This window comes from Dipodomys spectabilis, unplaced genomic scaffold, assembly GCF_019054845.1.
Source record: "Dipodomys spectabilis isolate Male_0828 unplaced genomic scaffold, ASM1905484v1 ptg000783l, whole genome shotgun sequence".
Lineage (NCBI taxonomy): Eukaryota > Metazoa > Chordata > Mammalia > Rodentia > Heteromyidae > Dipodomys > Dipodomys spectabilis.
The window spans coordinates 19,859,539-19,873,902 of record NW_024871460.1 but is presented as its reverse complement, the minus strand read 5'-3'; the positions used below and the strand labels follow the sequence as shown (position 1 = coordinate 19,873,902).

The 14,364-nt window shown below is 39.2% G+C and overlaps 1 protein-coding gene across 2 annotated transcripts in view; it reads right to left on the bottom strand.

Annotated features, from left to right (window-relative positions):
• Rnf19a (ring finger protein 19A, RBR E3 ubiquitin protein ligase) overlaps nt 1-14,010 on the bottom strand; it is a 48,450-nt gene extending 34,440 nt beyond the window's left edge. The window contains exons 1-2 of one of the 2 annotated variants that reach the window (XM_042672923.1): nt 13,765-14,010; nt 1,200-1,960 (exon numbers count right to left, since the gene is read on the bottom strand). In XM_042672923.1, the coding sequence (XP_042528857.1) occupies nt 1,200-1,795 (596 nt within the window). In that variant the 5' untranslated portion in view covers nt 1,796-1,960; nt 13,765-14,010. Of the gene's footprint in view, nt 1-1,199; nt 1,961-13,070; nt 13,277-13,764 lie in introns of those variants that run through there. The other variant, XM_042672925.1, reaches the window with a different exon arrangement.
• Between the last annotated feature and the right edge of the window lie 354 nt (nt 14,011-14,364).

Below are 14,364 nucleotides of genomic sequence, written 5' to 3'. Positions count from 1 at the left end.
CCACAAAAAAGAGTAATACAATCATATCACATCATTTGAAGATACTGTCCATTACTGAACAGTATTTTCTTCCCATCATTTTCTTGAGAGTTTAGTTTTTCATGTGTCCTAGAGGTTGGTTATACCATTATCCCTGGAAACCTAGCTCACCACAGCCCACTTTGTCCTACTCATAATTAATAAATTCATGAATTCATAAATAACTGATAAAATTTTTACTGAAATCCTTAATAGGTCTTTAGTGCTACTCATACCAGAGAAAACCAGGACTTAAGTGTACACACTAGAAATACAACTTTCCTTATTTTAAATTATAAAATACAATATTAAAATTTATTAATCAATAAGCATCCAATTCAGATGATGAATCCTAAAATTGTATTTTTCTTTTTTTTGAAGACAATCTCCTATGTATCCTAATTTGGCCCCAAATTCATGATCCTCCTGTGTGTATCACCATGCCTGCCTCCAAAATTGTAATTTGATAAATTCATATTCCAGTGATGCCTGAGACTCTATAACCTGGAAATTCCAGGTTTTCATAAGCTCTTACTTATATTTGTTTTATTTATATAAGTAAGTCTTACTGTTTATGGCTTTCTCTATTCCTGAAGGATATATGACTTTTTTCTTAGTTCTGACAAATGAACATAATAACTGCACTATGAACAGTGGATAATGTTAACATAAAAAACTTAAGTGCTGATTAAATGGTATTTATAATTTAAAAACTTGAAGTAAATGAAATAGTACAACACTATATGTAGCACATCTTGAGACTAGAAACTCTTACATATACAAACTTGAGCACCTTATTCTGCAATTAAGATATTTTTCAAAGGGATCATTTATTTATATCCAAAAATAACTGCCATCACCAATAATCCTGATCATTTTGTTAGTCCCAAATAAAAGTTCTCCAAATGGACAGGAAAGTTCAGTATTGTATACAGGTAAATCCTGTTCTCACTATCTTATTCCTTCCTTCCAAATATGGAATTGAATAAAGAGACAAAATAAAAACAAGTTATGATTCTTGACATTAACAAGTAATATAGTGCCTCACATGATATATGCTCAGTTTAGTCTCTAAACAAGTAAGTTGTCTTGCATGTTAAGACTGGTTTTTCAGTAACAGTAAGCAAATTCTTATCTCCAGGGAACAACCAATTAACTCAGAAAAGTCAAAATCTTCTTACCCACAATCAGGAGCTGGACACCACCTACAGTCAGGATCTGCAACAAGCCACCGTCTAAGCATAAATTCTTCATATTTTTCCATTAGGACATCATCACTTAGTATCAAACGAATGTCATGGGGATTGAACCGTTCAGTACACTCTGGGCAACTAATATTCACTCTACTTTCAGAAATTTCTATCCTTAGGTACTGTCGTAAGCAATCCACACAAGATCTGTGATGACAGGTCATTATATCAGGAAATCTGTCTTTAGAATGCCGCAAAAGGCACAAAGGGCACTCTATAAAGTCTCCAATTTGTTTGCTGATCAAAGTTAGTCCATTGTCAGAAGAGGTATTTGTAGAGAAAATGGAGTTCTTATCAGTACACATTTCAGAATGTATACTTTCAATACTCGCAATTCCATCCACCCCTCCATTTAGCTCCCTTGATTTACGTTTAGTATCCTTTTTCCTCCGAAACAGAGAGCCTATTGAAATTCTTCTTTTTTTCGGTGCCTTTTTGACTGAAGGCAAGCTCACAGATGAAGTAGAAGACTGAAGATCACGATCTGAACCCATTTGCCGATGTAAACTCATGTCTAAAATGCTCATCAGAATTTAGTCAGGGCCAGTGGTTATACACAGCCCTTCATTATATTTAGAAGTAAAACTTATTTCTTGTATTCAGATTAAGTCATGATGTAACAAAATCCAACATGGCTCCCTCAGAGAATTCTTGAAAAAGTTCAGTTTATAGAAGACTATATCATGGATGTCCTGAAAAACAAAAACAAAAACAACTCAAGACCATTTAATTGTAATTTTAGTTTGTATGTTTTTATAAACAAATTCTCTGTGCAATTTCAAACAAGTGTGTTCTTTAACCATTAGATTAAAAATACTAACAGCCTACAGGTGAATATAAAATTAATTCTGAAATAGCAGTGAGAACATTCTTTAATCTTAACAAAAGATTCTCTATATTTGAATTGACAGAGCATAGGATAGAAAAATGTTCCTTATGTATGATATTTGAATTATGACCAAGGTAGGATTCTTAGCACTGAGAATGGCCTTAAAAAATTACAGTGTTGACTGGTTTTTCATTTGAGAAAATAAAACAAGTTTAACCTATGGCTCACCTCATGTATAAAAATCAATTCCAAAGGCCAAATATAGTGGCTTACATCTGTAACCTCAGCTATTTGGGAAGTGGTGATCAAGAGGTTTGTGGTAAAAAGTTAGTGAGATCCTATATTTATCTGTTACCCTTGCTATATGAGAAGTATAATTAAGATGATCACAGACTTTATTTTGCTGGGCAAAAATGTGAGATCCTATCTGAAAAATTAAAGTAGGTACTGGTGGATCGTGCCTATAATCCTATAAACTTCAGAGGCTGAGACTGGGAGATTATAGTTCAAAGATAGGCCAGGCAGACATGTGAGACTACCTCCATCCAACCGATAGCTGGATGGAGTGATGCACATTTGTTATCCTAGCTGTGTAGAAGGCTAAGATTGGGAGGATAGCACTTCCAAGTCAGTTCAAGTAGAAAAGTCCATGAGACTCCATCTCAACAGAAGCAGCTAGGTGTGGTAGCATGTGCCTATCATCCCAGTTATAACAAAAAGCATAAAATAGGTGGCTTGAGGTACACAGTACACAGCATAGGCCTCGGCAAAAAGTGAGGTTCTGTCTCATAAAAACCAGTACAGAAAAGGGTAAGAGATGTGACACAGAGGTATAGTTCCTACTCAGCAAATGCAAAGCACAGAGTTCAAACCCAGTACTGTTAAAAAATAATACTAATAAATTCCAGTAAAAAATACTGATGAAAAAGTGTCATTAGTATCATTAAAATACCAAAAAAACAATACCATTAATGTATCAACTCCAAGTGACTCATAGATCTAAATGTAAACAATAAAACTATGACACTTTTAGGAAACAGAAGAAACTGAAATATTTTCAATAAAAAGATGTCCTTAAACAGAATATTAGGGACAGTACTCTAAGGGTTTGGAGAAGACTTGTGGTATATATAACTAATAAGGGAATGGTACCCTAAATACATAAAAAGTTACAAATCAATAAAAGTAGACAAACCCAACAGAAAAATGGGAAGAGGACTTAAGAGGCACTAAGTTGTAAGAAAATGATCAACATCATTAGTCATATGGGAGAAAAAATTAAAGCCACACTGAGAAGTTACTATATACTTAATAGATAGTTAAAATTTAAAAATTGGTATCTGTAGTTGTTCACAAGGATACGGAAGAATGGGAACTCTCTCATACTGGTGTTAGGAATATAAAATGGTACATAAAATAGCCCATCTATACTTTGGAAATCTGTTAAGCATATCTACCAAATATGAACATTCACTCTTATTACCATTTCTAGATAGGAATACAGAAGTTCTCTTCTATATTATTTTCTAATAACGCATGCATGAAGGTATCCGATTGTGCACATATAACAATGTTCCCAACAGTATTAGTTATAATAGTCAATAGAGAAAAAGCCCACATTTCCATCAAGAGTAGAGCAGATGAACAAGTTGTGGTATATTTGCACTAAGGCATATCATAAAATGAAAACACTGCTACATATGAAGTAACGAATGCCACATAAAAGAAGGTGTGCTATAAAATGTCACTCATGTAAAATTCAAAATAGGCAGAACTAATCTACAATGTTAGAAGTCACAACCTTGGGGTGATGGTAAAATAGGAGCTTTCTTAACATATGTATGAGGAATTACAAAGGTAATTCTGTGTTGTCACTGATCTACAAATTCCTAATGTACTTTTTTGATACATGTTACACCACAATATGAAAAGAAAGAGATGGAAGGATAGGGAAGGAAATTAAAGAAGGAAAAGAAAAAGAAAGAGGCTATCCATCTATCAGGCACCAAGGCTCACACCTGTAATCGTAGCTATTCAGAAAGTTGAGATCTGAGGTCTGAGGTTTAAGCCAGGAAGACAATTTCTCGAGACTCCCTTCCCCAATTAACCAGCAAAAAGCCAGAACTGGAGGTATAGCTCAAGTGGTAGAGTAACACTTCTGAGCAAAAAAAGCTCAGAGAATGCACAAGGCTGAGTTCAAGCCCCAGTACAAACATACACATGTATGCATGCATATGCACACGTGTAAACACAGATACACAGCAAGAAAGAAAACAAGAGGTAGAGATCTGGAGAATCATGGTTTAAGGCCAGCAGGGGTTCAAGTTGGTGTGGTGAGATACTCATCTCAACAAATAAAGAGGGCATGGTGACAAGCCTGTAATCCTACTCGGGAGGAACAATTATAGTCTGAGGCAAGCCTGAGAAAAATATGAGACTCTACCTGAAAAATAAAGCAGAAAGAGTTATTGGAATGGCTCAAGTGGTAAAGTTCTTGACTAACAAGTTCAAATTCCAGTACTATGGGGGAAAAAGTAGAGATCTGCTGGGTATGAATGGACACATTTAATTCAAGCACTCAAGAGACTGAGGAAGAAGAATCATGAGTTCAAGGCCAACCTGGGTCACACAGGAGGTCTAAAGCCAGCTTGGAATACATAGTAAGACTTGTTTTAAAAGAGAAAAAAACAAACAAAGACAACAACAAAAAAACCCCACCAGGGACTGCTGGTCTTTCCAGCTTAATTCAGAGAAGAGGCTGAGATCTGAAGATTGTGGTTTAAAGCTAGCAGTCTGTGATTCAGATTCATGTAGGCCAGAAAAAAAGCCAGAAGTGGAGCTGTGGATCAAGTGGCAGAATGCTAGCCATAGCACAAAAACTCAGGGACTACAGCTAGGCCCAGAGTTCAGCAAAAAAGAAAAAAATAAGTAAGGATTAAATATTGATTTCTAAAGAATTAGCCATTTATGAGTTATCTGGACCATAGTTACTGAATAATGATCTCCACCCTATCTTCACTGATTCGATACAATTTCTTAGTGGATTAATCTCCTATGACCTAAATGATACAGGCTTCTGATGTTATTATTTATTTTATTTATTTTTTTGTTGGTCTTGGGGCCTGAAGTCTGAACCTGGGCACTGTCCCTCAGCTCTTCAGTTCAAGGCTAGCGCTCTACCACTTGAGCCACAGCGCCACTTCATTTTCTTCTGCTTATGTGGTGCTGAGGAATCAAACCTAGGACCTCACGCATGCAAGGCAAGCATTCTACCACTGAGCCATCTTCCCAGCCCCTGATACAGGCTTCCAATTGTTTTCTTCCAATTTGTACCAACCGACATAAAAGTATTTATGTCTCACAATTCTCACAAACACCCTTCATTACATCAATAGTTCTGTGTTCATTTTGTGTAATGTTTTCCTCATTCTTAGCTTAACAAATTTTTATTGATCTGTCTTCAGTTTTACTTTTTTTTCTGCTATCTGGATTCTACTGTTAAATCCATCCAGGAAAAATTTCATTTTAGACACTGTACTTCTCATTACTAGAGTAACTATTCCTTTTTAGTTTCCATTTCCTCACTGATATTATCCAACTGTTCAGTTATTTATCTCCTCTTAAGTCCTTAAAATACTAGTGTTGCTTTTAAAAATCTGTCTGCTAACTTTGCTACCTACCATTTTTTTGGATAGAGTAAAAAGTAAGCTTTTATTAATGCTCCTAGTAATTGCTTATTATAAGCTGGATATTGTATATGATATATTGTAGAGACCCTGGAATCTCTCACTTTCTCAAGAGGAAAGATTTTTTTTTTCATTTTCAAATAATTAATATTTTCCTCATTAACTTTTCCCAAGTTATAACACACTATTCAATGATGTATTTCTTTGAAACTATTCATATAGAGAATACATATGAAAATAAAACAAAGATCTCCAGAATTTCCCATTCCTCTCATAAAAAAATATTTCAGACTTCAATTTTATAAGCTTAACAGCATATACCACTATCTAGAAGATTCATGAGGGTCTAAATTTCATAGGCTTGCACAATACTAGGAAATTTTCTTTAAATTCTAAAACTGCAAATTCAATACTATCAACATTTATTGAACACAAACTACATAAAGACATTTCTTAAATATATTGGTTGCATGGGCTGGAATGTTGCTCCATGGTAGAGTGCTTGCCTAGCATGCATGAAGCCCCAGGTTTGATTGCTCAGTAACATACACAGAAAAAGCCAAAATGGTGTTGTGGCTCAAGTGGTAGAGTGCCAGCCTTGAGCAAAACGCAGCTCAGAGATAATGCCTAGGCCCTCAGTTCGAGCCCCAGGACTGGTAAAAAAATAAATTAAAAAAGAAGTTTTGATTGCCTGCAAAAACACCATGCAACATCTATTTTACATGTTAATCATATACATACTGGGCTAAATGTAGAGTGATCCATTGATGCTCTGACAATATAATGCATGTAATAATACTGTACAGAATCATTACTACTTAAATGGTTATGCATTCACTAATTTAGTGAAACAATTATTGAGATAATGCAGCTATAATGTAAAAGGCAGTGGAAATACACGAAGCAGAAATGGTCTTTCATACATTCATACCAACAACTAGCCTCAGTCCAGTCTCTGACAATCAGACCTTGGCCCCAGCTCTTCTTAGCACCAATCTTCTTAGAAAGCTGGGGAAGAGGGAGGACTTTTTTTTTTTTGGTCGGTCTTGGGGCTTGAACTCTGGGCTTGGGCACTGTACCTCAGCTCTTCACCTCAAGGCTAGCGCTCTACCACTTTTTCTGCTTATGTCGTGCTGAGGAATTGAACCCAAGGCCTCATCCTGTGGGGGCTGGCTTTGAACAGTGATCCTCAGATCTCAGCCTTAGTAGATAGGATTACAGGAGTGAGCCACCAGCACCTGGTGACACTAATATTTTAATCTTTATAGTTTGTAAAAAAAAAAAAATGAAGTCTAGAGATACCCAGTCCAATATATCATCACTAGCTACATAAAATTATTCATTTTCAGTCCCTCAGATGCATTAGTTACATTTCAAATAGTCTTTGGCCGTAAGTGCAGCAGCTATTTGTTAGAACATACCTTCATCACAGATCTAAGAACATACTTTCATCACAGAAAGTTCTACTGGATAGCACTCATCTACAGAGTACATGATTTATCCATACAGTAAATATGGCAGAGACAAATTCTCTGTGCTCTTTCTGCTACCATCCTTCTTATATAGCGCTTTATTAATCACTTAGCCTCTCTTGTTAAGGTCTACTTACAAATTTCTATTGGTCTCCCACAGATACTGAAAAATTTCAACTTAACATAGCATTCAAAGTCCCTCTCTCTACCCCCAGTATAACTTAAAAAAGTCTGAGTCTCTCAACAAAAATCCTGTATTTACCCCACTGTACATGGGTCACATTTGTAATGCTAGTTACTCAGGAAGCTGTGATCTGGAAGACTGAAGTTCAAAGTCACCTAGGTCAGAAAAGTCTATGAGATGACATTTCTAAAATAACTGGTAAAATGCAAGGATGAAGGTACGGTTAAAGTGGTACGAGTGCCAGCCTAGCAGGTTCAAGGTCCTGAACTCCAATACCACCACAAAAAAGGCCCAATATTTGTAATGTTATCTTAACAAAATACACATAATTTCACTTCCATGATTTTTATTGTGCCTTGGATTCTACATAAAATATTCTTTGCCATCTTTTTTGATATTCTAAAGTCTTACTCCTTTCCTTGTTCTTCATAAACAATTTAAATTCAGTAATTATAACTAATATTAAAATGTTCTTTGCTTTAATATAAAGTTTAATATTTTCTAAATATTTCATCTAAATATTTTAGGTGATTGATAGAAGGTAGGAAAAAGTTAAATAGAATTCTTTAAAACCAAGAATGCGTTTTAAACATGGTCATGTGTCTCACTGAAAAAGTGACATTTACACCAAGGTCCAAAGTAAAAGAGCCATGTGAAAATCTGGTGAAAGAACATTCAAGGCAGAAGGACTAGTCATTGTAACTTACTAATAATAAAAGATTTCTTTTGTACCATCTTATCTGAATGGTTCAAAGTATTTCAAATGTACAAGAGGACAGCATATTCTCCTTTATTTTATAGATTGGGAAAAAGGGTAAGGCACAGTCATTTTGGGACAGTTGTAAAAGAGAGAAGACAGGTATCATGACTTTGAATTAAACTCAATAATTCCTGTATAATAAATGGCACATACAATTCTGTATTTCACTTCAAAAGACATACTGATCATTTAGAAAAATACTACTAAAACACAATGAATCTGCCAGGCACCAGTGACTCACATCTGTAATCCTAGCTACTTCTCAGAGGCTGAGATCTGAGGATTGTGGTTTAAAGATAGCCTGGCCAGACAAATTTGTGAGACTGTCATCTTCAATTAACCAACAAAAACCTAGAAGTGGAGTGTGGCCCAAGTGGTAGAGCACCAGTCTTGAGGAAAAAAAGTCAAGTAAGAGTTCAAGACTCTGCATTCAAACTCCAGTATGGGTATTAAAAAACAACAACAACAACAAAAACTTATTTTTTGCCAGGCCTGGGGCTTAGGCACTGTGTCTTTGAGCATCTTAGTGCTCAAGGCTAGCATTCTACTATTTGAGCCACAGAGCCATTTCCAGCATTTTCTGAGTTGTTTGTTAGAGATACAAATATCATGGACATTTCTGTGTGTGCTGGCTTTGAACTATGATCCTCAGCTCTCAACCTCCTAAATAGCTAGCACTACAGGTGTGAGCCACTGGCACCCAGCAAAATGTTTTTTTAATATTAAAAAAAAAAAAAAGAAGGCAGGGAGGGGAGAGGAAGGGACAGGGAGAAAAGGTAGAAGAAGATGAATCTCTGTAGAAAGGAACATTTCATACAAAATATCCCTAGAATTGTACCATTTAGTATGAATAAAAAATGTAAAGTTATTCACTAATGCATGTTAAAAGTCTAAGAAATCCTTACCTTTGTGGCTTACATTGTATTTTTACTGGACCGTATTGCTGTAGAGAAAGTTATGAAATAGATACCTTACATTGTACATCCTTTAGTTAGTTAGCAAATGCTTATTCAACAGCTATTGTATAGGTTTATGCCAAGTGTTGAAACTTTTACAGTTAATCAAGGAATGCTCCTGTGATAATAGAATTTGCATTATCTGCAACGCTATCTCACTTTAGGAGGCAGATATAAATACTTGATTTAGAAATCACAAAACATAAATCCATAGATTCAGACTAATGACTATTTTTGTGATGCTATATTTATATTAATATGTTATATAACACTTATTCAAAAGTCTAGTTGTATCACATTCCCAATAGTTTGTCCTGGTTTCCTGCTTCTTCCTTTTGGCTCACGTCTAGAAAAGTTCTTTTTTAACTGACAACTTGTTATCTACTCACATTACAACAGGGCTATTTTTACTATGGGATTGGGGTATCCAGAGTGGGATTGGATTTGAAAATGTGAAGACTATATAATTTTAAGGTGGCTACACCAGCTCTGTGAACCAAGGATACAGTTCTGAAGTTTCTTTGGAATTCAAACAAAGAAGCGTAGTTTATAAGGAAGATTTTGCTTCATAATTCAATGAACAACTCTATTTGTAGGCTAAAACAATTCCTCATCAGTTCTGTGCTACTAAGACTTTCACATAACAAAACCTTCCCAAATGAGACAAAGTAACAACTAGAATTGTCTGGTACAACTAGAATTGACTCTGTGGGTGTGGGTGCACATGTGTGCATTAGTGCTGGTCTTGGGCCTTTGAACTCAGGGCCTGGGCACTGTCCCTCAGCGTTTTTAACTCAAGGATACCACTCTACCACTTGAGTGGCAGCTCCTCTTCCAGCTTTTTGGATGTTAATTGGAGATAAACAGTCTCACAGACTTTCCTGCCCACGTGGTTTCAAACCGTGATCCTCAGATCTCAACTTCCTGAGTAGCCAGGATTGAGACTTGACTTTTAAAATAAAATACCAGGTAATATTAATAGGACCAAAATTATTAATGGTTGTAAGGCCAATAGCATACCCTTCAAAATAGTATGAATAATAAAAATAATTGTGGTACTGACAGCAACAAAGAAACCAATACAGTAAATACTATTTTAAAAGTGATTTTATAAATAATACTATTTTAAAAGTGATTTTATAAAAAATGTACTAATTTTTTCACTTCACAGCAGATATAAGACATGATTGCTGTTGAGAATTTAGTTGAAACACAAATGTGTTTAGCAAATGGGTATTATCTGTTGATCTGTAGCTGTGCAAGTGTGCTTATGTACATGAGTTGTTTCAATGATACATCTCTGTCAGCTAACAATGACTTGATAAAGGAAAAGAGGGAGGAAAAACAAGAAATATCATTCCTAGTAGGAGGGAAAAAAACTGCCAAGGTATGAAAACTTTAGCTATTTTCTGTAAGTAATCAGATTAACATTTTACTAAATATGGAGTCAAAATAACACCATATATGATAAGAGGTTCTTTCAGACAGTCATTAAATTACTACTTAGCTATGATGAACTAGCTTGACAAATACAGTGAAATATGCAATCAAATATAAATTTAGAAATTTAACTTCAAATTTAGAAGGTCAGTTTCACTTTTGCCTTCAGCCCAAACTGTCCAAATTTTTATCTGGACCTCAATAATAAAAATTGATTTTTTTAAACAACATAGCTTAATAAGAACTAGTTGGCATTTTACAATGGTCACTTATTAGTAGCATCAAAAAATAAAAAAAAAACAAGTAACAGTTCTCTTAACATTTTCTACATTACCTGAGTAGAGAAGATACAAGTGACCAATTATGATGTAAATATAACAAAATATACCACCAGTTTACTCTGTGACAAGCAAACACCTGACTAGGAATGTTTATGTCATCAGAAATTTTTTTTGCCTTCCTGGAAATTTCATAAAACTATATTTCCCAGTCCTTGATATTTTTAAATTAAAAAAATAATTTTTGAAACAGGGTCTCAAAGTGCCCCAAATGATTTCCAACCTTCCACTTCAACTTGTAAAACAGCTAGGATTACAAGGTACCACCATGTCCAGAAAGAAAAATACATTGGGGTCGAGGGAATCAAAGACTTTCTGTGTTAAATCCATATAAAGATTTAAGATAAATTCTGAACCTTCCATGATACAGGAGAGTCTTTCAAATGTTAAGGTTTGCCAAATTATCCACATTCATTTTCACCTAACACCATAACAAATAGTGTACACTTTCATCTGATCTCATTAATGACAAGTGACCCCCAAATATGTTGTAATCACAGTTGCAAAAATGCTACTCTATTACTTTATCCATGTTCAAACGTGGAAGTTCACTTACTTTCCATTAAGATGCTTAAGTATCTTTAAAAGCACTTAGGCAGAAAATAATCTGGTTTCATTTAGTCAGTACCAAAGTACCAAAAAATTAACAAATTGCCAGTAATATTTAGGAAGAATAAATTCAGACAGTAGTGGGATAACAGTAAAATGGGCAATTCTTTATATCAATTCTAAATGGTCAGCTGGAAGCATCTCTGGAAGGAGACAATAGTTAAAGCAGCCACTATTTGGTTGTGTTCCAACTTCTAAAATATACTTATATTTTTAAAAAATTAATCTTGCCGGGCACTGGTGGCTCACGCCTGGAATCCTAGCTACTCAGGAGGCTGAGATCTGAGGATCACGGTTCAAAGCCAGCCTGAGCGGGAAAGTCCGTGAGATTCTTATCTCCAATAAACCACTAGAAAACCAGAAGTGGTGCTGTGCTTCAAGTGGTAGAGCGCCAGCCTTGAGCTGAAGAGCTGAGGGACAGGGTTCAAGCCCCACGACCGACAAAAAAAAAAAAAAATTAATCTTACCAGCACTTAAAAACATGTCATTAATTGCCAAATGTAATTTTCCTGAGGTCTTTTGAAGACCTTAAAATATTTCCCATTAAAACATAAAATTTATCTTCAAATATAGTGTATACAGTAATTTTTAAAGAGCACTAGGCACAGTAGTAACAAAAAAGTGTTTTGTTATTGCATAATTTGGTTTACTAAATCCCAAGATTTGATTCTAAATCCTTACCCTGGAATTACATGTAGCAAGGAAAGAACATCTGGAAATAAGGTCATCGCCATTTTCTAAATAAAGTATTTACATTTTAATTCAATTCAGACAGCTCAGTGTTAAGAGTTGGCTAAACACGCAAATTTGGTAAGGGCTGGAATTATAAACAGAAGTGGTAAAATGTGCACTAAGGTTGTTAATGGCAAAACTGAAAATAAAACTTGAGCATACTGGCTAGACTTCAGACACTCAAAAGGGTCAATGTATCCAGGTTAGAAAAAGAAACACCATCATCAACAACAATAACAAAAAAAGACAGCCATATTCTTCAAAACAAAGAGGTAGAATGGAAAAGATCACAAACATTTTGAAGCAACGGACCAGGGGAATGACTGCTTTATACCTTCTGCTGTTGACTTAAAAATAGCCTTTCCAGCCAACACCTGGGTTTGAAAACAGCAGCAGCACTTAAATAGGGCGGTCCTTCCTAACATCAACCTAACAAAACACCCAGAGGAGTAAATCTTAAGCCGAGTAAAGCATCACTCGTCTATTTCTGCCCGGGATCGATGGCCAAAATTAAACCTTCCTCTCTCTCATGCAGAACCCTAACTACCTCGAACCTCTTTTACTCGCCGCGCTTATCTTGGGGCTAATGAACCAACCCCAAACTACTTTTCCTTCCCAAATTAATGAAACGGGGGTGAGGAGAGAGGAGGAGGAGGGTGGCAGAGTGGAATTCCGATCGGAGGAAAAACAAGACAGGAACAAGTAGTGGCACTGCCGGCCGGGTGAGGGCTGGGGACAACTAGAAGGTTTAAGCCAGGGTCAGACACCCCGGGAGACCCCCATCAGCAACACGTACTCTACCCCAAGGCTACTCCATTTTTCCGGCGTGTGCGTCTGTGGGTGCGATCTTCGCTTTGGAAACGGTGGTAATTCTTCCCCGGAACAAGGCTCTCCCTTCTCTAAGGGCCTCCGGCAGCCCGGGTTGCGGGGCGAAGTCCCCGGCTCCGAACGTGCAACGACGCCCGGAAACCGTCCCGTTAGAGCCGATTTCACCCGTCAGGAATGCGCTCCGCCCCCGCCGCCTCCCCGCGGCAGCCGCCCTCGGGTCCCGCCGGCTTCCCGGGCCGGGTAGCGCCGGGCCGGGCCGGGCCGGGCTGGGGGGAGTGCTCCGGGGAGCGCGGCTTCGGCCCGTCACAACACAGCGGGGCCGCCGCCCGCCCAGCAGCCGGCCGGGCCAGGGCCAGGCTCGGGGCGGATCCCACGCCCCGCCTCCGCCCGCGATCCCGGGGAAGCGCGGGGGGGGGGGGGACCCCCGAGCCAGGGGCGGACCCGGGCCCAGCTCGAGGCCTATGACCCCCCCCCCCGCCCCACCTCACAGCGGCCGCCCGCGCGGGGCACCCAGCGGCGCCTCCCCTAGGGAGTTCCGAATCCACGTCCCAGCCTGGGGGACGCGCGATGGCAGTGCCCGGCCAGTGCTCCTCGGGTCCGGACGTGGGAGCCGCCCCTGGCCTCCCGTCCCGGGCGCAACCTCCTCCGGGTGCCGGTGGTACCTTTAACTCCTCAGAGCTGCAGAGGCGCCTGGCGGCGGGCGAGCAGGCCCATGTCCCCGCCGCGGAGGGAGAAGCCGGAGGAAAGGCGAAGGAGGCCCCTTGAGCCCCGCCACGGCGCCTGTCGGCTGGGGCGCGGGTAGCGGAGGGCGAGTGTCCCCACCGCAGCTTCCCCGAACTCCTCCTCCTCCGCAGCTCCGGCTCGACGGCGGCTCCGGAGAAGCAGCGCCGCAACTGCCATTCTCCCCCCGCCCCACACACCCCTGTCTCCTCCCCCCCCTCCCGCACCCCTCCCTCCCTACCCCCATCCCCGCCCTCGGCCCCGCCCCTCCCCGACGCACCGCCCGCGTGCCTGGCGTCATGGCGTCACGCCCACCCCGGCTCGCCGCGGGCGCCTCTGGGACTCGGCGGTTCGCTGGTGCCTGTTCGCTCGGCGCCTCAGCCAGTCGTCTGAGCATCGCCCGGAGCCGCCGGGTGGCCGCGACGGAGTTTCCTCCGTGGGCCGCTCGGGGTGTCTGGAGCCGAGGCCCCGGGGAAGGGCGATCGCGGGACCTGCGGACTTCTGCGGGACGCCGGGCGGTTCGCGGAGCCGGAGTTGTTCTT